This window comes from Paralichthys olivaceus, chromosome 15, assembly GCF_024713975.1.
Source record: "Paralichthys olivaceus isolate ysfri-2021 chromosome 15, ASM2471397v2, whole genome shotgun sequence".
In the NCBI taxonomy this organism is placed as follows: domain Eukaryota; kingdom Metazoa; phylum Chordata; class Actinopteri; order Pleuronectiformes; family Paralichthyidae; genus Paralichthys; species Paralichthys olivaceus.
Window position 1 is genome coordinate 7000226 of NC_091107.1, and position 25339 is coordinate 7025564.

Genomic DNA, 25339 nt, shown 5'->3' on the forward strand with positions numbered 1-25339 from the left:
TATTCATAATCATGTTGTTTATCATCTTTTACTATTTTGTCAGTTTACTTCTCTTCCAGCTCACTTTGGGCTCAAATTAAAATATAGGACAGGTAGTGTTTGGTGGTAAGGAGACAGGGACATTGGGCCAAAAGGCAAAAAGGGAGCAAGTATAGGGCAAAATTCAAAAACAAAAATCTGGCAGGTACCAAACGTGATAAAATAGATAATCTTGTAGCATTCAATTAGAAATATATAGTAGGAAACTAATGAGGCAACGTGTGAGCCGGTGGATGTTGGGAAATCTAAATGACAGTTGAATGTGGTAAAGGCAGACATAAATGAATTGAAACAAGCATCACTGCTCCTTAATTAAAACCAACTCCGGGTATTTCTGCCCAGATACTGTGGACCAAATCAGACTTTATGTGTCGTACCCATAGACTGTGTATAAAGGGTCGTACCTTACACCCTGAAAAATGTACTTGTTCTCGAGGGAAATAAAGCTGTATGAGACGCAACATGCTGAAACCATGAGGTCGGGTTTTATATCCTGACAATTTTATGCTCAGAATCGAAGCATCTGTGAAGTGGATGTCTGAGGATTTGGATTGTAAGACACATATCTTGTGGCTGAGAGGGGGTAGAGCAGTCGTCCTCTCACCAGAGAGCCGTTCGAAGCCAGTCCTCACCTTTCATTAAGTGTCGTTGAGCAAGATGCTGAACCCCAAAATTGCCCCTTAGTCATAGAAGAAAGCACAGTGCTATATAAATATGGACCAATTGTAAACCCAGATATCTGTTAGAGATGTAGGTCTTGAGCCTTTTCTCGAACAGTAAAGAAAGTGGACGTCATTGTAATTCACTTCTCATTTTATTCAGGTCCTAGAAAAAAAAAGAGAAAATAAGAATATCCAGGACAAAAACATGTGTTGGTGGAACAATAAGTTAAACACAAAAAGAGGATTTGTGTCAAAGAAATCATGTAAAGACACAGGCTATGCAGAAGGCATGTGAGTGACATGTTTTATATATGTTAAAGCAATCACCATAAAAACAAATATATACAATACCAAAGAAGCAACGTGGTAGCAATATCATTTTCACATAATTTACAAGGTAACTAGTACAGATGGCATACCAGTGGCTACACAACATTGTTGATATCTAAAAAAAAGACGGATATCTGCACGGCAAAGTTCATTTTCTCATCTGAAATGATCCAAGTAGTTTTGTTAGGAAAGTTTTTTAAAACCATAGACTCACTTTCTCCACCCGGTTCACAACATGCCAAGAATTATATTGTAAAAAAAACCACGTGTCACGAGAAGAAAACTTACGGCATCCCCTCATTTCTTTCCTCCCTCTCTCTCAGAGGGAAAGTAAAAAAATATTTCATTTATCTTTTGGCTGTGAGCAGAAATCTGAATTCATAGTAGGAAGGGAATTAAACTATGCAGACCTCCAACTTCTGTCTCTCTCCATCTTCCTAAAAGAGGAACAGTAATGTTTCTCTGCAGTGGGTCCAAGCCTCTACACACAGTGAATATTGCTCCCACATGTTGTCGGCTGTGGAGCCCCACTTTATGAGTTTCTAACAGTTTTCTATGGCTCTATCTCCTAAAATGCACATGACTGCTTTTAAAAGATGTGGCGAGCGGGCAGTGTTAACCCGGAGTGTTTTTTAATAAACACACCCGCTGAACTCTGTGCTCTCTCCTCTGTGAACTTGAATTCTTCAGGGTGAGAGCTGAAATTCCTCTCTCAGTCAGGTGCACGAGCCAGAGGCACTTTATCTCCTTTGTTGGGAATAAATTCAATGCATGTGGACTTCATTGTTAAAACCTCATTTTTGTTGCAATTTGCTGAAAATGAATTCAGGTTTTTGTGCTCACATCTTTTACTAAATCTAACCAAGACTCTCGCAGAGCTTTGAAAATGCCTCCTGCAGTTTTGTTGACATTTCAGAAGGTGGTGTTTTCATAGCTGTGTACGGAGGCGTCGCTGTGGGTTGTAGTTCAGCAAACCCACACCTCAAAGCAAACTGACGCACATTCCATTCCCATTCCATTATAATGAATTACACGTAACAGAAAAGAGAGCAAAAAAAATGACAATCAAAGAGAGATGTTTCTGTAACTGTATAAAAGTCTGAAAAATTAACATGTAGATTACAAATGCAAAAGTCCAACGGCAGCAGGAGTATAATGTGTAACTGTAAGTTATAGTTGAAAATAAACCTTTTAACCCATTTAAGCATTAAACAATATATCGCCAATACCTTTAGATGACTTTGCAGAACAGAGGCAAATATAGGAAACTGTCACTATAATGGTGTGAAATGCAAATTCAGCAAAGATCACCAGCTCCTGCAGACTTCATCACAGCAAGCAGCCCACTCAGCTCAAATATCTCTTGTGGTAACTCTGCAATGCTCATTTCTTGTTTTTTTACATGGGATGATCTAGTAATGTGCTTGTGATGTGGATTTGAACATTGTTTTGTGCTGTTTTTGTGTGTGTAGGATTCAACAGTTGAGAAATGAGGGCCGTCAAAGGGAACATAGTGAACAATATCAGTGTGTTAATAGGTTGGAGATGCTTTTACATATTTCAAGATGCCTGATGTCTATTGCATTCCATTGGGTCTGTCAGTGTAAAAAGGCTGAAACACAAATTTCATAGGACTCTGCTAAAGGTTAAACCCCAATATCCAAGATCGTCAATTCCTGCCTGACGGAGCCAAATAAACCCAGGCTTAGATACTCAGTAGACCCATCCTCCCATATTCTGGATTCCCACTTATATTACAGAGGGACGGGCTGCACCTCCGTCTCAGACGAGCTCCACCTTGGAGTTGGGGTACACAGCCACGACGTCGTAGCCCTCGGGGGGCTGGACGCGTGCCTTGGCGTGGGTCTCACAGTACAGATTGTCCTCGATGAAAAAGTAGCCTCTCTGCTTGAGGTTGATGCCGCAGTCGTCACACATGAAGCACTCGGGGTGGTAGAGCTTGTCCCTGGCCTTCACGATGGTGCCACTGAAGGGAGACAGAGAGTGTTGGACTTTTAGAAATGTACAAACCACAGAGATGCAGCAGGGGACGATCGCACAGTGAAAAACAACTAAGGCTTCATGAAACCAACAGATGTTGTCTTCTTTAGCCTTTACCCTCCGCAAACTAATTCACCTGTACAGTTTTGTTTAGAGTTTACAGCTACAGAATAGTGTTTAACATAGTTATATCTGATCCACCCTTCAGAATCAGAATCCTAAAAGAGACAAATAGTGGGAAAGATAAAGAAAATTCAAAAACAAATACAGCAAATACAAGCAGATAAAGACGGGAACTGAAGGTACAAGAGGAATAAGTGAAAAAATACATACTAAAATATTAAATATATAAAAATCAAAGTATATAAAAATAAATAGCTGTATCTATGTTGAAAAATATATGACTGTGCAGAAAATATGTACAAGGTATACAAGTGGTGTCTGTGTTAACATATCATGTCCATTTGCTGCCATACTGTAGCTGCGTAAGCCTCTTGAACAGAAACCATTCCTGAGTATGTGTTTATGTTTCTAGCTCTTCGTCCATGAGAGCCACCCTATCAAGATTTATTTAAGGACAAGCTCTCCGTCCTTCCCCCCCGTCTTTAATATCCAGCTTGAGGTTTATGATTGTGTTTAATGTCGACTGATTTCTTGCTGGTGTTCTGCTAGACTCTGTTGTCTTAATCCAACATTTATTTTTTACAATCAGAGAACAGGAATAACACGGCCTTATATGTAATGAGAGAGTGAAAACAAAAATACTGATGATGCTTTGACGAGCAAAATGCGGACGGCCTTAAAAGGGATCGCTGCAGACGACATCACATCGAGCAGAACACTTAAAAAGGAAGTTATGACTCGGTTGTTTATTGCATTTCCCATTATCTATGCAAATCAACATTTATCAAACTTTATAGCAACTAACCAAACATTTAAATATTTCTCTTCCTCACCAAAACATTACACATATTCATTCTGTCACATATGAAGGGTGTATGGTTCATGTTTATTTTGCCAGCTCGCCACCAATCAACACTACTTCACTTAGACGTTCTCTGCTTTCCTCTGTGACACAGTGACTGCACTTGTTCTTTCACATGCTTCCAGTAAGATTTTCCTCTTTGGACAATGATCATTCAGTCATGGGCCTGCTGCTTTTTGTTTTTTTACCACTTTCCCCATCTAACAACTTGTAGGGTAAACTCCTGACTCCTGCTCTGCACTTGTTTAAAAAGCTGTAAAATGCTCCCAGGTCATAACAGCTTCATTGTGCCACACAAGCTCCCACAATGCCTTCTTCTTCACGGGTAAAGTAAGCCGATGACATCACTGGATCTGCTGGAGAGTGTGTGAATGGAGAGTGTACGCTCACTGTTTATGAATATGCAGCTACATGCATGTGTGCAGTTCAAAATATGTGTAAACATCATATGTGCACAGGAAGGGGGGGTGTTGAATGGGAATCTATTTTTTTTTGGAGCGCTTGTGAAAGCTGGTGCAGGTCGACCAGCACCAGTTAACTTCTACGTTTCAGGGAGGAACCGTGACCCACCTCACGTATAGTGGGTGCTGCACTAAAGTTTTGAAATGAAAATACACCAAAACTTTTGAATATTTTACACAAAAAGGACGAGTTTGAGAGGTTTACATTTCATGAGCAAAAAGGAAAAAAAATGACATACAACTACACGATGTTGTAAGTTGGTATCCTCTAATCCACTTTTCATATTTCTTTAAAATAAAATTAGGGTCTGCACAATACTTACACAATGCCGTTACAGCAGCGTGTGCACTGCGGGAGCTTCTGGAGTCCAGACATGGGGCTGGGAATGGGACTTCCCAGTTTGGGGATTGGAGACCTGACTGGAGACTTTAAGTTTCTCATCCTCTCTGTTGGGGACACACCTAGAAATAAGAAAATAACAGAATAAATACAAGAACACTTGGAAACTGGTCAGGCCTTTAACATCAAACTGATTTTCAATGGATTTTCTAATTTAACTCAAATATCTCAATTCTTTCAGCCATTGGAACGAAAGCTTTCTTTAACATTCACATTGGCATTTAGTTAAGTCTAACTGGATCACATGAAAAGGGGTGTAGAGTTAATACTGGATAACTGGAATCACTTCAGGGGCTCCATGTGCACAGGGTAGATCAGGGGGGCACAGCCACTGCAGCACAGTAGTGGTTTTCCTTCACTGGGGATGTGCCAGCAGCTCAGAGGCCTCATATCACCGATACTAACCGCGGCCTAACAACCGCGCAACTAGCACCCGACTCAAAGGACTATCCGTCGCTTGGTAACAGCTCCCCTCGGACCCCTCTGTGCTGTGTTTAAGCGCTGACATAAGCTGGGTTTGTTATTCCTGGGATTAATGTCTCCAGAACCTAATGATGCACTCTTACGGAGAAGCATTTATGTGCAGCGCTCTGAGATGAGATTTGACGCGTAGAGTCTTCAGAGTCAGGACTGAACCAAAAGAGGACGACTGAGAGCTTGTTTCGTCTTGTTTGTACACAACTTAAGACGCCGTGCTTTGTTTGACAGACAGTGACAAGCTGGCAGATTACGACACAGGCATATCTCACCCCACGCAACAAGTGTGTCCTACACTGTGACTAATATCAACCAGATGTACTGTAGTGTAACAGTCGTGTGTAGCCTCCATCTAACTGAGACCTGTCAAGCGCAGAGTTTGGAGCCAGAGGGAATTGAAGGCAGAGCAAATCCCAATATTGAAAAGAAAAATAAACAGCTGTAATAATATAAGTGTATACAGCTGTTGAGGGGATAAAAAAGTCTTGATTTGTTCCTGACCATTTGAGCTGCAGGTTTTCTCTGTCATAAGAGTTATAAAAGGGGATTTAGAAAGAAATAGAATTGGAAAATGGGCCCAATGATCAGCTGCTGGAGAGATGCATTTATCATCTCTGGGGACATCAGAGAAAACTAAGACTGAAAGTGTTGAAATGATAGTTTGGTCCAAACAGAAAATGACTGTAGGTCAAGTATTAAAACCATATGTTTTGGATCTGTTCATTTCACTGTTCATTTATTGGCTTCACATATTGTAAGAGCATTGAAGAATTTGATGTGATTTGGACACATAACACATAAAGTATGAATGAAATTTGAATAAACAAGTGACCAGCGCTCTGTAGCAGCAGCGGCTGGGACCAAAGTGACGTTGTTGTTCACGAAAACAGCGCAACAACAACAACAACAACAACTGATTCTCCGGTTCAATGTTCTGTTCACTGAGTCGAGCGTCACTGAATTTTCCTCAGCATTTCTTTTATAGTTTCAAAAAACATCACAAGAGGCCAAGCAAACAGGCAGGTTTATAAAAGGCATTGCACTAGTTTTAGAAATTAAATGAAGCACATTAACAAAACAAAGATCTGAAGTGCTTTTAGACAGTGTTTGTTTAACAACCACTGGAGCAGAAATCTTAACATGGTTTTAAATCTTTTCAGGTCCAGCTTGATCCCTGAGGAATAATCATCTGAACGTTCCCACAAATCCTCACACCCAGAATCAACCTTCTCTGCAGTGGATGTAAAATGGAACCATAACTGATGTGATGTTTATCTCCATCACTCTATCGGCCGTTTTACATTCGAGCAGGGGACAACTGTGATATATTTCCCTTTAACCTCCCATATGGTTCATGGGACCAAGTGACCTGAACGTAGCAGCTCTCCCTATGTGTGAACACTTCACGTTTACATTTCATCATCCAGCAGGCATCAATAATCAGAGAAGTGTTATACTTTAAGAGTATAACATTTCCCTCTGCATACCAGAGACGCTGATGGATGTTTGAATTCACAGAGGTCGTATTCTGGGAAAGGACACGGCCTGCTTCCCTCCTGAGCACTTTTATATGCACTGAAACCTGCTTTTGTTGCCATCGTTCATCACAGTATGAAGCGACAATCTCTCTGTTAAAAAAAATACCCGGGCAGTTGATATAAAGACATTTTTTGGGACATAAACAGCTGAAGGTTGAAAATATGGTGGGTGAGAAGGTGTGAGGTTTCGTGGAGGTCAGCGGCAGTAATGTTTATTTCTTTTCCCAGCTGTTGAAGAAAAATGCTTTCTCAAATGTCTTGTCCTCTCGTGTCTGTCTTTCCCTCAATTTGTTTTTATTTGAAATCATAAGTTCTCGTGTGCGACTAAAAAAGTCTAAAAAGGAAAAAAAAACTATTTTTGTGCACTTTTTCAAAACATACAGCAAATGGTCTGTTCATGAGTAAATGAGTTATTTGTTCTCATATAAACTTATAATAGCTCCACATGCAAAAAACAATATTGATAAATTGAGTTCTATAACTCTCTATATTCTATCCATCTTTAGGAATAAAATTTCCATCCTAACACTCCACACACTTTCTATATCACAGTTGCTAGCCAATCATCGTGAAGCCTGTGGAATTCTGGGTAAACTGACACTCTTGTTTGCTTTAACTTTAAAAGCCCCCCGAAAGTCAACACGGCCCCTAAGGTGGGAGGGGGGGCTCCTTCAAAAGTGGGACCAACTGCGGTGATTTAAAAGCCTGACAACAAAGTATGCATGAAAAAACAGGACGGGTTCGCTTTAACCTGAGAGAGTCGGATCTGCTCACAGCTGTTAATTCCACTTCCTTAACCCGCAACAGCCGAGGGACACACTTCGGCGACAGGATCTCTCGCACATCTCAGATGAACACAAAGACAGGTACAGCTTTTAAAATGATCCAGATGTAAACCTGAGGATTCGTCAGGCTCATCTTTCCAAGGACTTGGTCTGTCAATCAACCTGTCAGTAATCTCCATGAGCCGAACGACCACCGACAGCAGACAAACACACTTTCCTTTTAATCTCTTCAATCCATCAGCGGTGCTACTTACTCTCTCTCTCCCTGCAGCCCCTTTGTCTATCATTAGCGCCACTCTTTTCCTTCGACAACACTCCCCCTCTCGCTTGCTGCGTTGAGTGCAATATTAAGCACTAAATTAAGTTTGAAGCGGCCTGGCAGCACTCCAGGCCTCGCTGCAGGAGCAGTCAGCGTTTGTTCCTTGTGCTGTGGATTATCCTGTCGGTTCTCACATCAAAAGGCTGACCCAGAGGTGTGATAACCGGGAGGGAAGTTTTCACTTTTGCCCAGGGATGGTAATATTCCACAGGGGAAAAGAAACTGTTGCTCCTTTTTTGTTTCAAAAATATGCACAGAGGCTTTTCCATTCGAATGGCATGATTATACTTTATATATTTGCTAGAGATAATGATTTGCACACTAAACTTTGTTATCTCTTTAAGTACCTACACTGTTTATCCTTTTGAGGGTCGACGGGGGGCTGGAGCCAATCCCAGCTGTGTTTTGGCCGAGAAGCAAGATACACTGAGCTTTGATATCACACAGCATTATTACTGAGAGAAGAGATATAGGCTTATTTTGCTTTTTCAGTATCATGCACTGTCAAAAATAATTAACGGGGCTGTGTTATGCGGAAACGTCTTACACACAAATGGTGCCAGCATCCTGTTGACTCACTCCCATAAATTACTGATACAGTAATTGACCTTGTGTTGTTGAACTGTAAAATTGTGTCATTCTGTGTGTGTGTGTGTGTGTGTGTGTGTGTGTGTGTGTGCCGGGGGGGGGGGGGGGGGCAGCATATGTTGCTGATGTAGCAGCATGTCTAACATACTGTAGGATGACAAGCATGAATTCTCAATAACTGCTATATAAGGAAGGAAATACAACTCCTGCAGTTGTCGACCTTACTCATGCACGTTTCTTTTCTAGTTAGATAACAAAAGAGGGAATGCTCTCAAGTTGCAAGGCGTGGCTTGCATGCTGCAAATTTTGTGAAATTGGCCCCAGGAGGACACATAAACTGCATGTTTTTTTTATTTTGTTGCATGAAAAATATTCAGTTTACCATATACCACCACGTATTAGCCATCATTCAGTTCTCTATAACAAAAACATCTGCACGAGCACTGCCATCAAAAACCCACATCAGTCGAACCAGAGTATGTGAACTCTCTCCGAGCAGATTAAAGCAATTGCTAAATCTTTGGACAGAGCTTCTCTAATATGACAAAGTACACACGGTGCACACAAAACATTGAAACAATTGTTTACACATGGAGTTTGTTATCGTGAAAACATGCTGAATATGACGCTGCAGATTCCTGCATCAACAGCTGCTGACTCTCCAGTAAAAGCCGAGTTAAAGGACGTGTCTAAAGGACGCCTCAGTGTGAGAAATAAACATCAATGATCGATGATCCACACTAACAGGTCATAACCCCTGTTCTCTGAGGACTGTGCTCTTTCTGCAGTGACATACCAACGCTTGGCTTATTACTGCTTTCACAACTTTTGTCCTGCGTTAGTGATAAACAAGGAAACCCGAAGAGAGGGTTTTAGTTCCGGGGATTATCCCTGCTGTCAGCATCACAGGACTTCCTCTCAGAAGTTCAGCTGCCGCGTGGTCAGAGGGCCGACAGGAAAACCATATTTCTCTCTTTAGTGACCTTTGTGAAGTTGTTTTTGCAGTAAATTGCCTTAGAAAAACTTCCCTCCTTTGCTCATCCGTGCGTGAGCTATTTAAAGTGCTTCATCATTTTCTTTTTCTCCTGTTCTCTCCGTCTCTTGTTTTCTCTCATGCTGACTCGCTCTCTCTGTCTCTCTGAGCCTGTCCTCGCTGTCTGTGTCTTTCTATATAAGGAAAACTATGCCAGTTTGACAGAGGATTTGAAAACAGTCAGAGAGAAGCTGCCTGAGCAAAATGTTCCTTTAGCTGGACATGGACTCATCTGCATTGGAGGAAATACTGACCCAGGAATTTCAGCATACATATGACTAAATGTAAGGTTAGAAAAAGCTTCTGCCTTTATATACAGATTGTTATGGGTTCCTGCAAAAAGTAGCACAGTGTGAATAACAGCACAGAAATCCCTACCTCCATCCTCAGCCTCCAGGATTCCCTGGAGATACTTGAAGGATCCGGACTGTTTGGGTTCAGAGACAGGCTCCTCGTAGTCCTGCAGCATCTTGTAGACGTCTGACTGTGTGTTGAAACCATTGCGGCCCCCGGGGGAGTGCATGGGAGACTGCATAGGAGGCTGTATGGGAGACTGCATGGAAGGCTGTATGGGAGACTGCATGGGGGGCTGCATGGGAGGCTGCATAGGAGGCTGCATGGGAAGCTGCATAGGAGGCTGCATAGGAGGCTCTGGGCTGAAGGAGACAGGAGAGGCAAGAAACAAAGTATAATTGACAGGAGACTAAAAAACATCATTATCCTTTATTAATCACAGAAGACAACACTGGGATGATGTGATCTTGGCTGATTTGGACAAAACATTTTATTACCAGGTGGTATCCTGGTAATGGTTCTGGTAATATCTGACTAAGGAAGGAATGAAAGGAGCTGAAGTAGCCTAAACAAAAAGATAAAAGAACAGATGATGGCTCTCAGACCACCAAAGAAAACCATGAGAAATGCAGCATTCTTCTTTCTACAAACACATCGCATCCATCTGTCTTTTGCTGAGAAAAGTCTCTGCCTCACGCTCGACATGTGATTCCACCGGCATGAAGTCTCAATCACAACAGCGCTGCGCTATGGTCCGGCATGTTCATCCATCCATCAAGTTCTTCCACAACCGCACAGGAGGGATCATGTTCATCTGATACATTCAAACCTCTGGGAGATGCACGGGGCTGCTGACAGATGTGCTTAAATCCTGACACACTCAACTGCAAGTATCTCTGGACTCCAAGAGTCTGAAGGAAGCATGTGTGTGTGTGTGTATGTGTGTGTTTGTGTGTGTGTGTGTGGGCCTAGTACGGATTAACAGTCCCAACCAGGGGAACTCTGGAGAGGACGTTCACTGAGTCTAAACTAACATATTTATCGTCCACCTGAGGGGACACACAACAGCAAATGGCTTTTCCAGAGGCACCAATCCATCTGTGCAGGTGTGTCAGGAGACATCTAGAGTGTGTATATGTACACGTCTGTGTGTGCATCTGCTGCTGCTGATGCTCTGACAATATAAGGTTTATGGATTTTAGATGGAATCACTTGGGAGTTACAACTATTTATATCCATTCCCATGATTTTCTCACAGTAATGTTGTGCAATGAGGCAGGTGTGGGAAAATCATGGGATATTTTGAAAGCCTCATGAGTCCCTGCTATTAACAACATATAGACTCCAAAAGTTCCCATTTATAGTAAGTTTGTAGATATATGAAGTATTATTGTTATGACGCTATTTTTTTAAAATAATAAAGTGCACTTGTGCTTGTGCGCTACTCATCTTTGGCTCCTTTCCAAGGTTATGTAACAACGCTTTCTTCGACTATACAAACATTCATATGTTAGATTGATTTCATGAATATGTTGTGATTAGTACTCTCCTACTGTAAGTGTATTATATTATTCAAGTATTAGATGATACAAACTTGGATGGAGTAGTTGTAATGTGGCAATAAAGAAGATATTAAATTAATGTAGTGATGTAGTAATGGATACTAATAGGCTGAGTTGAATGTAACTGAATGCACGAGTTGATGTTAATCCATATATACACCTTAAATTTCAATATTACAACTTTGACTTTCAATATTACATTTGTTTTTACTGGTTCTCTTCAATTACATACATTTTTTGATGATTAGATCCTGAAGTACTTGAACAAAATGAACTTTAAAACAATCACCGTAGATTTTGTTGTACTCTATTGTAAAAACTTACAATATAGAACTACATTTTGTCATTACACTAAAATTGATTGTATTTCATTCTGGGTAATTCTAATGAAGTGGACATATTTTACAGTATATTTCTGACTTGGCATAACCTTGCTGTAATCTGTCTGTATAAAATGCCGACAGTAAAATTGAATACAGTCTAACTACAGGGTCTGTGAGCAGCAAAGTAGTATTTTGCCTCTAGTAAATGTAATTTTCATCTGTATTTTAGTGCTGGTATTTTAAATAAATGATCCATTTTGTATTGTTTTACTGCATTTTGTAAAAGTATTAGAATGTCTCACCTGTGTGTGGCGCTGAGGTTGAGGCCGCCCATCTTGCTTGGCAGAAACTTGTCACCGTTGCTGCCAGCGTAAAGCCCTGTCGGGTTGTTGTACTGAGCGTGTCCGTTTCCGTATCCATAGCTGTGGCCGTTGTTGGGTCTGGAGTGTCCGTTATTCACGTGAGTGGTCTGAGGGGCCGGTGGGGACTGGGGCTCGGGGGTGTATGAAGGTTTACGGCTGTAACCGCCATATCCGCTGTTGATGGGACGGAAATTCTAAAAAGACAGAAGAGAAAAGAAGGATGTCTTTTAAAAAAAACAGGACATGGGAGATAAAATACACAGTTTCTATCGTTTAAAACAAATTTGAGAGAAACAGGGATTCGATGGAGAGAGAGAGGCTTGTCACGTTAGAGGAGCTCATTCGTGTTTGCAGGAAGGAAAACGGTAATGACTTAATTACAGAATGCATCTTACATAAAAAGAGAAGAGGGTCAACAAACAAAGCCTGTTGATGCCTTGACTAGAAAACCACAGTTCTTTAGAGGCAGAGGTTGTTCCCAAATGAGTCTTTGCTGCGGTGAGGTTTGAGAAAAAAGAGATTTTTCCACGTTGTTTCTTCCCACCTCTTTAACAGTCAGGGTTATAAAGAAGGAGCTTGCATTATTTATCCTGCAAATGTTTCTGTCAAAACAAATCAACTTATGTGGTGTAAACATGGAAATGCAGTCTTCCCCCAGCTGCTTCTTCTATGAGTAGAGTCGTTTATAGAAGCTGACAGAGCTGATAGACTGTACAAGATTCAATTATTATCTTTCTGTCATGCTGTATCAGACTTTCTCTCCACTATAACTTTATCTCAGCTACAACTGTTTAGATGACTCGATTGGAATAACGCGGGACAGATGCACAGACGCCTGCTGAATGCTCAGCCAGTGTGTTTATCCCGAGGTCAACGCCCTTTTCATGCATTTGCAAAAACTCACCCAGTGACATCACCCAGCAGTTCTGTGTTTATCAGCAAAACTTGAGTGATAACGCTCAGTGCCAGAGACTGAACTTTACACATAAAAAGTTTTATTACATGGCTTGCAATGATGTCACCACCTCCGATAGTGTTTTAGAGTTTTGAATTTGAGAGATAGCAGCAGTTTTTAATGATGAAACTTGGCTGTGCATGAGCAGGAGTTTAGACAATAAACATTTCAGCTGGAAATATGCGATTTGTTTAGTTAAGTGGAGTCATTCTAGATAAGATGTATGTGCCACTGGAATGACTGTGTGTGCCTGTGTTTGAGACTGTGTGTGGCTGCCTGTGTGTTTTGGGCAAGTTGAAAATACCTTTTAGCTACAGGAGGTACAGTTTCACGTCCTCTCCATACAGGACCCCTGTCATTTAAACAGATGGGTCTGCTTGATGTGATCCTGTCCTCAGCCCTGGCCTGGACCACACACTTCCACACACTTCCACACACACACACACACACACTTCCATAGATCTTGCCATAATCAGCACTTTTCAGCAAACTGGAGACCTCCACAACATCTATCCTGACCAACCCACATCTTGAACTCAGGGAAGTGTCCTGTCATTGGCCTGCCTCCTGCAGTTAAGACAGATTACTTTCAAGAAATTTAAAACCACGTCTTCCCACTCGCCCCAAAAACTGTGGGCATGTGAGGATGGATGAATCCAAAAAGTCTGGGGGAAACAAATTCAAGCAGGTGGCCAAGTTAAGTTCTCAGGGGAGGGCTGGGTGGGGGGGAGGCAGCGCTCGAGGCAGCTTCACCCCAAAAGCCAAACCCTGTTTGGGCAGAATATCAAAACCAGCCGGTCCCCTCTGAAGCCTGGTTCTCACCACATCACCAAACAAACCAAACCAGAACTTACTCATTGGCTTTAGCCCTGTTTTAACAGATGGAGAACTCGAACTGAGTGGGATTAAAAATTCATATACTTCAATGTTTAGTGACATTAACTGAATGATCAGTAAAGTTCTACCTCTGATTAATTATACTGACAACAGGGAGAGTGTGAGGTCAGGGTAGGATGTGGCCCCCGGTGCTGATCTTCACTCTGCTCCCAAACAAGAACCGAATAACCCTTATCTCACCCATCTGTTCACTTTCATACATGTGAGCAATCAGCCTGTCACGTGGAAGCCCATTGTTCCATTCCTACAATGGGGACTGGTTATTGGTGTTTGTTTTGTTCAGCCAGATGTAGTGAAATCTGGAGCAGTTTGTGTCCGACCACACTGCCAATGGTATTGTAACTCTAGCCAGGTAGTCACAGTAGCAGCTGGGGAATCAACCAAGGTCTCACTTGGACTAGCAACAAGTAGTCAATTGTACTTTGCCGCCTGGTTCCTTCAAAGTGTCCTTTTGAACCTGTCAATCTTTTATTTCACTGCCAAATAGTCTCATGTCAACTTCCTGAGAACAAGCCCAGAACTGGAAAGGTGAAATCACTGTCCCTGCACCTCTTTTTAATCCTTATTAAAACCCACTATTCATTTAAAGACAAAGCAACATCTGCAAATACCAATCGCTACAATAACTGTTTCACTGTTTAACTAAACTTGTCTGGTTCACCACCAGACAAGTTTATTCATGCCTGTGTTTAGAGAATATAAAGGAGGCAATCGGAGGAAAATCCCTGGGAGTATATTATGTTACACACCCCTGCAGAGGCATGACGGTAAAGACATTACATTTATGACTCCTAATCTGTACAAACACGCCATGTGCAGGAGGACAGGTAATCACACGCTAACGTATACGATCATATATTTAAAAGAGCGTTAGGAGACAAAAAAGATGCTGATATACTTTTATTGACTGGAGGGAAAAAAAATAACATTTTATTTGCTTAGCCATAAAAATCACCAGAGGGACACAGATGGGCGCAACAGCAACAGAGAAAATGTTCTATCTTTATACCTGCAAGTCAGGAAAGGCTGTGCACTCAACAGTCCTCAACAGAAAGAAAGGTTAGAGTGCTAGTCAGGCCGCAATTGTCTACACAGCCCAGAGCTTGCCGAACTCGATCGACAGTTGATCTGTTTCATTTGAGCCAGATGTGCAGCTTAAAAAAATCAAGTACAAAGCCCAAAACTGAACCCAAACCCGTGTATCAATTCAAAACTTTGGTCCAAACCTTGCCCGTCTAGTTGTGTCCTGACCGGTCCTGATGGGTTCCGACTGGCTCAGCGTCGGTAACTACACTCTAGTTCGAGATGGTATTTGGATTTTGTTAGAAATCGCAGGAAATCAACCCTAGAAGACGCTGAATGATAAATTGCTTCATTCCCCTCCATCCCTATTCTGATGAATGATTATTTAAACATTATTGAGTTCCACACCAATATTTGCCTCCTTCAAAGACAAGTAAAGCCCTTGAAAGTGTAAAAATAAGGATTTACTGTGTAAGACCTGCATCTCAAAACCACTGCTTTACTGAGATTTCGCTTTTGTCAGCAGTAAATAAATGTTCACCCATTTTCACCCTCACACCAGAGATGGTTGGACTTGTTCTGTCCCCCTCCACCTCATTCCTTTTGTCTTTCTCCTCATAACGCTGGTTTCTCTCCGGCTTGCTCACTACATGTCTGTTATCCAGATATTTGCCTTGGGTGGATGACGGATTTATAAGTCCGCACATCTGGGGCTCGCCTTATAAAAATGCCAGTTTGGTAACATTACAGGAACCTGTGAGCGCTTTCAAGTTGCTCTAAAAGTACGGTGGCTCAGTTCCTTTTCTTTATTACAAAAATCAGCTGTAAGACAACTGTCTCATTAAATAGATTTATTTGACCTTTCCAGGTCTGGTCTATGTTGAGGTTTAATGGGGATTTTGTGTTAAGGTGACACGCAAGCTAATCTGGTGGATGCCTTCTCACCCTTACTCTCCTGGTAACCTTATCTTGTTTTTCCAATGTAGTCAAAACAGTTTAGAATTAATAAGAGTTAATATGAGCAGCGTCGGTCCACGTCCAACAGAGAGTCAACATAACAAGACTTTTGAGAAAGGCCATCTGTGAGATCTTCTGTTTCCTAATTTCTGTCTCTTGAGGAACGGCTTCTCTTTCATTTTCTCCCAAATCTCGACTGCATTCCTCCCGGCTCAGAGGAAAAGAAAAGGACCAGAGGATTTATGAGAACGAGCATTGTCTACCACTGTATGCTCGTAAATTCTGGCGGCCGTCTGATTCCGCCGGCCTGTTTTACAATGGTAACCAAGCATGGCTAATGGTTCAGGATCACTGACCATGTATGTGTGTCTGTATGTGCCAAAGAAAGACAAATAAGGGGAACATGTTAAACCGAGGTGATTTCAGCCAAGGGGAGCCAAGTAGCTCCATTCATCAACCTGACTGAAGGTTACTCTGATTAATAAGAGCTTGAAGGACTGCATGTTTCAGCCACGGTACCTCAGCCACAGTTTGGTCAGCCGAGGGTCCACAGAGGAGAGGAGAGGAGGAGGAAAAGGTGGAGGACCCTAATTGAAATCATATGCCTGAAGACCGAGACCTCAGCCTGCCTGCCTGCCTCACCGGAGACACAAACAAATTCATGCTCAACACACACACACACACACACACACACACACACACACACACACACACACACGGACACCACCTCCTCCTCCTCTTGCGTTGTTTAATCCCTCCAGACCTCCGAAATTAAGCTTTTCACATGGCGCTCTGCACCACTAACCAAACACAAACCAGCCCTTTATGGCTCCCTGGTCCAGGCCCCGGGTGCCTCTATGGGAGCAGAGTCAGACGGGCGAAGGCGGAGTGGGGGTGCTGTGAGGAAGATTAATGTTGCAGTGGAGTCCAAGGGTCTAACATCTGCAAAGTGTTGTAGTTTATCAATTTACACTTTTAAATGAAGATATTAAACTTTTTATTTTTTGCCCATACTGGTTTTGCCAAGTCAAATGTGCTGTGATGTAGCCAAGTACAGCATTATAACACCGCGTTAAAGTTTCAAGTGACAGCAATGTAATTTCAAGTGGGAGCATTAAAGAGAATAAAAAATCTTTAAAACGGTTCGGTTTGGACTGAATGTACAGATGTTGAAGAGAAAAACATCTGGGTTAAAGTAAGGCACCTACCTTCTGGGTGAGACATTGAACCAAAGACGAGATACTATGCCTGATTTGCATGATTCATGTGGTTGGAAGGACAAAGTCAATCTACACATAAAGACATAAATAAAGGTGCAGAAAAACTCCCTATGCAGGTTGAACACAGAGGAACACTGGCCATTGGGGAATTGAACACCAGTGTTCCCCATGACAGACATCGGCTTATTCAGAGGTCATTAAAATTCAATGAATCTCAGGTTAAGGCGATTGAAAACATTATTTTCCATTTCTACCTATAGATCTAATTAAATTCCCCACACCCGATTTCCTAATGAACGTGGATGGTGCAACGTCTCTGCATTCCCTCACAGTTCAGTGCTGTCGATATAGTTGGCTTTTGGTCTACCAAGTTGAATTCGATATATGGATTTATGCAGTAGCAAAGCCACTAATGGCAGCAATACTGTTGGAATTATTCTTTAAGTTTTAAAGGCTTCAGTGACTGAGCTGAACTAAAGACTGAACACACAAGATAGTTTTCATTTTAAATTCTTAACAGAACTACAAAGATACAAGACCCAGAAAAGCAGCTGAAAACGAAATAGGGGGAAGAAGGTTAAACTAAAAATCTTCCCTCTAATCCTCGAAAATCCCCTGATAAAAGATTTGTTCTAAATCTAAACAAGTCTGGACGGCTGCAGTCTCCTTGGACACTTTCTCAGTGACCCCGTCCACACCCCCGTCGCGCTGACAGCCAAGCAGAGCGAGGAAAGCTCCTTTACGAAAAAGCCTGATTTGGACATTTCTGGGATTACTGACTGATAAGTGAACACAAACAACCAAATAAGTGGGGTCACAGGTCTGCTATCTAACAGGCATGAATATGGAGCTGTTAAAAAAGACTTTCCAGCAATGCTCCACTGAATTTCCTGGCAGGGGATTACAGTGGACGTAGCAGTAAACATATTTTGGCAGTGCAGGAGAATACTCATAAAATGTTTGATGGCCCAATATTGTTAAGACCTATTTAAAGTTCTCTATGATATAAATCTTATTCCATTTTTGCACAACGTCTAACTGGTCTCATCTGGTTCCCTGTTTATTGTTCCGTAGTGTAAATATGCATTTTAGACAAATCAGGTTTACTGCGCTGTTAAGTTTTTAACACTCGTGGGCAAATGATTCTTGATGACAGATATTTGAAAGCAACTGATTTGTTCCATTCCTAAAACAGACTCTTTTTTTTTTATCATATCTATCACCTTTTTTTCTCCAGAGGATTAAATTCCAAGCAGTAAAGGAATTACTGTGTCTGTAAGTCATGCAAGGACTCTGTCTGTCAGCTCCCATTAACGTTAGCTCGGAGAATTCGACTTCAGCTGCCAGCTCCCAGCCTGAAACTGGAAGCGTCCGTGACGTGCGATCCAGAACTTTCAGCTTCCGCATTGCAGAGCCTCATTCTTTCCACGGGGGCCATGGTGCTCGGCCACAATAGCGCTCACTTTAATGACGGGGTATAGTCCCTGTGAATGGCATCTGCTGTCGCTCGCCAAAAAAATATTGTTTGACTTCACTGCATTGACGAATGGGCTTTTCCCACCAATACTGAAGCGGCTGCTGTGTAATTTGATGGAAGGAATTCTCCATAGACTGAAGTGTCAGTAACTGCTGGTATAACTTTACTGGTGCATAAAACTGATCCAAGAATAAAACCAAGAATAAAAAGATGTAAGATCAGATACCCATTTTCAAGCCTGGGAGGCATTTTCCCTCAAAAACTGTCTTTCTCATTGGAAAAACTTTTTCAGATGTAAGATATTTTATATGTGATTGCATCAATAAACATCAGATACTGGTCCTTAAATCACAGTTATGTATATTAATACTTGAATTAGTTATTATTTGTTTTAGTTCTGCTTTGTAAGACTCCTGGTCATGTATATTACTTGGGAGCATCTCACAAAGCGTGTTGTAAACTTCCATCTTGAAAATGGCAAAAGGGATAGTTTGCAGATTTGACCCCTCTTGAAGGCTTCTGATGAAAACACTGTATCAGGTGTATTATATAACAACTCACATGTCTAAGAGCAACTAAACAAGAGCATGAAAACGTTTTATTTTAGTCCAAATGAGGGAATTCGAGAATTATGACTCACATTGCAAATGTAAAAACCATCTGTCAGAGCTGTAGCACTGTAGTTTCCACATTTTTATCTAAGCAATCGCATCTGTTCAAATGCACTTTAGCACACTGCACACATCAGCAAGTGATCACAGCACTTGACTCCGACTGACTTCAGTTGAGGTTTTGATTAAAAGTAAAGCTGAGTCTCTACTTGACGCAAGGGACAAACCACAACACACATGTCGATACGTGATGTGACGACAACCAGGGGAAAAAAATGTGGATTGCATCTGAAATGGAGTGAATCTAATTCATGAAGGAACGAAAGCAATCGAGGCGCTCTGATGCTGATGAGAGTATTGCAGGGTTTATTTAGACGGTGAAACAATAGCTGACCTCAGACAAAATCCAGACTTAAATTGAGGTTTTCCAGAAGCTGCGTGTGAGAAAGCAAAAGTCCAGGAAAGTTGAACCAGGCATTTTCTGAAAATGTTGCAGCCAGTTCCCTGGTAAACGATTTAAACATAACAGGGTGAGACGTACAAGTAGAGAATACAAATACATAAATGTATGAATGAAGTAAAACTTCACTGGGATTCATTTGTTATTCATTTCTTGTGATATGTGGGTCATGCATGTCAGTCTCCAGCAGGGGGCTCATTAACTGTAACACCCTCTGATTTGAGTGACACAGATGATTCATTTTTTGCTTCATGTTGGTTTGACATTGTCTTTCTTTCAAGTGCACCCAATGCTTTTGCATGAAATGTAGAATCTGTGCAAAGTATCTGATTACAGCTCATTTGTTTTCCATGATGGAGCTTAAACAAGCTTTTAGTTGTCAAAACTACACAAGCACTTTGTGTTGTTGTTCTCCAGACACCTCTTCATTACCTCGTCCCGGCCAGCTCTCTTTATCTTTAGGAAGTTGTGTATGATATCCGGTGGAGACCATTGCCAAGACGAGAGTGCATCTCCATGGAGACACATCGCACACTCCCACAAACACTCCAACATTGTTTGCTAGAACACTCACGTCAACAATATGAAATCACGCAGATACTTGTATCCAGAGCGATCCAGCATTTCCTCGTCCACTTTAATGACAACATCTCGAGGAGAAGGAAACGTCTCTGAGCTTCCACGTGTCACTTCCTGCTGAATTCCCCACAAGTGAGGTTAGAATTTCTAACTGAGGCAGTTGGTCAAGAACAAGACGCTTCTGGTGACAAAAGGAAAATTTAAACACAGAATGTCTCGAAGAATGCTGTCATCACATTTAAGCACCTTTTTTTATTAGCCTCAAGTGCTGCAACACTTTTCTGATGCTGCTGTTGCATTATTCTTAGTGGAATGAGTCAATCTTTCTTAGGGCCGGGAAATAATGTGTGGTAATTTCCAGATGAATTTGTTTAGAGATCAGCTGGTGTTCCTCTCTGGTTTCAGCTCTCACCCTGTTCGACAAAGAGCGCTTCAGCATGAGTCCCTGTGTTGTGGGTCACGTCACATAATGGTTGGTTAGTTTAGAATCTGCAGCACAGCCAGAGAATGTGCAGTGATCCTCATCTTTCTGTTAAGTTTTGTCCATGCTCTTCAAACTGGCTCAGCATTAGAGCAACTGTGTATCACACAGTCCAGCTTGATTTGGGTTGAGCCTGTGTTAAACAGTTTTCAGACATGAACTCCAAATATTTGGTCCCAGACAGGATATTGTCAGACACTTTTACTACAACGGGAAAATGTCCGGAACATCCAGACTTGGACTGGCGTCTGAGTGAAGCATGCAGAAGGCAGAAGCTCTCAGATCTCATTATCCCATTAACTTTCAGCATCTTATACATGAATGACATCTTTTTTTTCATAATCTTGAATCTATCATGTGTTAGAAAGGTCATCAAAACCTTCACTCACTCATTTTCTGGACATTTGAGTTCTCACATACACCCCCTCCAGGAAATTTCAAGAAAATGTCCGGAGTTCAGTGCACGTCTGGAAGCTGCATTAGAGGCCCCATTGCATTTATAGTTTCCAATAAAGGCGAGGTGTCTGAGGAGCAATCACCATTGTGTCAGCGCAGCCCCTCCAGCTGTATCTTCACACAGCAGGAAACAAAAGAAAGAGCGAGCCCCGGTCTTTTATGTGACCCTGGGGGGCGGATGTTTCCTCTGTTCAGGCAAAGAAGGATTTACCTGAGCGTGAAGCTAAAGTGGCCCTGACTTAGTGGTTTCCAGGCGTCCAGGTTCACTTCATTAAATGAGACGCCAGGGAACATTTTTAAACTCCACTGAGGGAGGGAGGGAGAGGAAGAAGTGGATAAGATGTTACAGAGATAATGGGAGAAGGGAAAAGGCGAGAAAAGAGCAGGAGAGAGGCAGATTTGCTCTCGTGTTACCCACAAGCAAAGCCGTCCCATCATGCATGTCCATGTTTGTACAAACTGCTGTAGCTGATGGTTCCTCTCACTCAGGTTTAGTATTCCTGATGTTAATCAAAGCAAGACCTGACGAGCTGGTGCTGAGATTGTGGTATGAAGACCGTGGGTCATGGGTAATAGCCACTGCTCAGTTGTGTCAGTTCATTAAGTGCAGAATTAATAACTACGTATGGCTACAGAGGGCGCTCTTGCTCGCGAAAACGTACATAGTGATGCTTTAATTTCGATTTATAGCGTATTCAAAATACAGCTCAATTTGCTGATTGGACATTTCAGAGGAAAAGTCCCCTGATAGATTACATGTGCTGGAGCCTCTCTCTCTTTTGTCTCTGTCGCTGAAAACAACACCTTCCTGTAAGGTGTCAAACTCCCGCTGATGAGTGGACGGATAGATTTCACCTCAACTCTTTGTGCGACCGTTCCGCCCTTTTTACACAAGAAGCCTCTGTCTCAGCGAGGGACACACAGATCAGTCCTGACTCCACAACCACCCCGACACAATACTTGACAAATGGTCATCTCTCACATGTCTGAGCCACAATACGCTCATTGTCTTGACTGTTCAATTCACACACTCTTCGTCATACTCGCAGCATATTTGCACACACACACACACACACACACACACACACCTCCTGTTCTCTCCCTGCTCAGAAACCTGTTGGCCTGCCAGCACTGGAAAACTTGGATAAGATCATCTGCTAGAATTCATCCTGCCCTGAATATCCGTTTGGCAGCTCGTATGATTGGAGAACAATCAGGATACTATTTCAAAACCGTTCTAGTGAACAGTGGGATGCATTATCTCATTTATGATCATGTGAACGAGAGCGTATATGCAATTCAAGGATCCAGGGTTGTGCCTGTTTCCAAGGATTCTGTTTACAACATAAACAGACTCTTTTTTTGTTGACCAGTCATGGACCGAAATGTGAATAATTCTCTCTTGTGGCTGATTTGTGTCAAACGTTGCTGAATCAACACCAGCAGTTGCCTTATCTATTGATGTGATTTTGTCTACGTGCATAATCACACTCTTAGATTTGAACTTTGAAGTTATCACAGGTGGAGTCTCATTCAGAATTAGTAAACACTGAATAATCTTGGTTTAAAGGGTCATTTCATCTTAAATGATATTAGCCACTGTGGTATGGCCACAGGTTTTTATTTTGACATGCTGTGGTTTGGACATATCCTGCCTGCAATAAAATCTGTGGATTATTATGATCAGTACAGAAGTTGAAATGCAGCTTTTAGATGATTTGAGATGTCCTCTTCATTTCTATTGTATCAACATGAAAGTGCTGTCATTGGTGGATATCCTGAACCCCTCTGACAGCGGGAAAAAAAAAGCTCCATTCATTTTTCCCAAAGACAACGCTACATGACTCACAGTTGGAGCTCTTCTGCAACTTGGACAAATATGAAACTTTCCCCTTAAAGTACAAAAATATGCATCTGTCTTAGAAAAGGCCTGGTTTCTAGATTAAAAAAGTGAAGGTATGAACCTGTGCTCATAAAAAATGTGCATTTCAGCAAGAACCCTTCAATAACAGTTTTATTGCTCTGTTATGTGCACCACTAACGGCAGGGAAGAGCAGAAGAAGAAACAGCTGAAAACAATCTGCAGCCCAAATCAGTTCGCTTTTGGATTCCGGGAGAGTTTGGGATGTTACTGTGTTTTGTTCATAAATTGAGCTAGAAAAGATTTAGAGTTTGCAACTGGTTTGTTTCATGTCAATGACTAGCAACAGCAATGGCAGCCAGGGATCGTGGTCATTAAACGGCGAACTGATGAACAAAGTATAATTTTTTTACCATTGTGATCGTCACAGCATCTGGGGGAGAGTGTTTATATATAGTTTAAATTTTAAAGAATGGGATGTAAACGCATGGTATTTCACACATATTTCACATCATATATATGCTGGCACAGCCGTCAAGGGCAATTTGAGGCTTGACTTCTTGGCCAACAATGGTTTTGGCCTTCTGGTTAGTAGATGACCCGCTCCACCTCTTGATCGTTGTTCAAAGTTTTATTTGTGATGAATGGGACTTCCTTGTCTCACCACTAGAACACCACATAGACAGATGATCATTTAAATGGAGGTCCCAGAGCCAACCAAGGCTTCACCACTCGACTCCACCAATTAGTTATTTCTCTCATATTTGAGCTGGTGAATAACTTTCGTAATTTTAGTATTTTAAAACCAAAGTCTAAGTAGAAAAGGTCAGGATGACATATCCAGGGCCCAGATCAGCCCAGTGAGTGTGATTCAAATCTGAAGAAACTCCTGTGACTTGTATTATCAGTAAATCCATAGTAAACAGTGGTTACCTGTGAGTCAGGCTCCGTGTAAGGACTTGTCTTGCCGTCTTCACTAACAGTCGGCGACCACACTCTGTCTCCTGATCCCGACCTAAAAGACAATACCCATGAGAGAAACAGAGAGAGAGTGAGTCAGATCAATCTTTAGCCATCTAACACCTTTCCACAGAATATCCAGTGTTTCCAGTAAATTCTTTTTCGTGTGAATGTTGTGAAAGAAACTTTATCTTAATCCTCTGAATTACTGGAAGATGAGTAACATGACAACTTTAGCGTCACATGATTTTCCATTACTGCAGTCTGATATTAGTGGTCCCCTGTTTGTGCCAAAACCATCACATACAGTATAACTACAGTTAAAAAAAATCATTTGGCAGTTTGTGTGAGGATGTTTTTTTATGTGGAGTACATTTGATAGGTTTTCACATTAGGAATGGGATAAGGCTACGTCCTGGGCCTCATTCCACTGGTGCAAAGATAAAGTCTTCAACACATCATAACTCCACCGCACTCTTTGAAAGAACACACAGCAGTCTAGGCCCTGGACTTTTCAAAAGCTGTGATAACTGAATTACTGGTATTTGAGATTTCCCCCTGCTTTTGAGATTACCAGTAATTGGCTGCAGTTGCCCATTCTTAAAAAACACTGCTTGACCTACAGACTTGCAGCAATGACAGAATACTTTATTTACAGCCCGGTCGAAGTCCATATTATTCAGTTTGTCCTTCAAAGGCAGAAAATTCAACTGTTCTGTGGAACTGAGGGTGGCTCCTCATTGTAATTCATCAGCAACGTCACCAATTCACATCCACTTTCGAGCGACGTGTCGAGTGGACGTTTATATGTCATATAAAAAACATCTGAGAAGACTTCTTTGGTTCATCAACTCTTTGTTGCCATGGCGTGGGCTGCTTAGCACGAAAGCATCCAACCACCAACTACCAGGACTTCTCTCAGAGTGACTAGACAGTGTGTGTCTTTGTGTACTTCTGATCGTGTCGGGCGGAGAGTTGATGTCTACAAACTGTGACGTAATCAGCCTGCAGCTGGCACAGCGTTGGCTGAGCTGAGGCAATGGTGCAGATATGAACCACGGAGGTGTTGCTATCAAGGACGTTCTTATGAGGCGCCGAGTGTCTGGCAGACAAACAACAGCTACTGGGCAGGATGACACCCCCACATGTTTTCGGATTGTTTGGTTTCAATGGTTACAGCATAAAACAGCCCATTGAAACGAGCGAAAGTTCAGACTGAAGGGGCCTTTTTGAAATGACATTT

General features: G+C 41.9%; 1 protein-coding gene across 1 annotated transcript in view; it reads right to left on the reverse strand.

The window, feature by feature from the left end:
- Nucleotides 1-834: 834 nt before the first annotated feature.
- The window catches only part of pdlim4 (PDZ and LIM domain 4), a 43254-nt gene continuing 18749 nt past the window's right edge, over nt 835-25339 (reverse strand). Inside the window, exons 3-7 of the mRNA XM_020097361.2 lie at nt 24070-24151; nt 12100-12353; nt 9997-10274; nt 4802-4940; nt 835-3018 (exon numbers count right to left, since the gene is read on the reverse strand). Of these exons, the coding sequence (XP_019952920.2) occupies nt 2814-3018; nt 4802-4940; nt 9997-10274; nt 12100-12353; nt 24070-24151 (958 nt within the window). The 3' untranslated portion in view covers nt 835-2813. The remainder of the gene's footprint in view (nt 3019-4801; nt 4941-9996; nt 10275-12099; nt 12354-24069; nt 24152-25339) is intronic.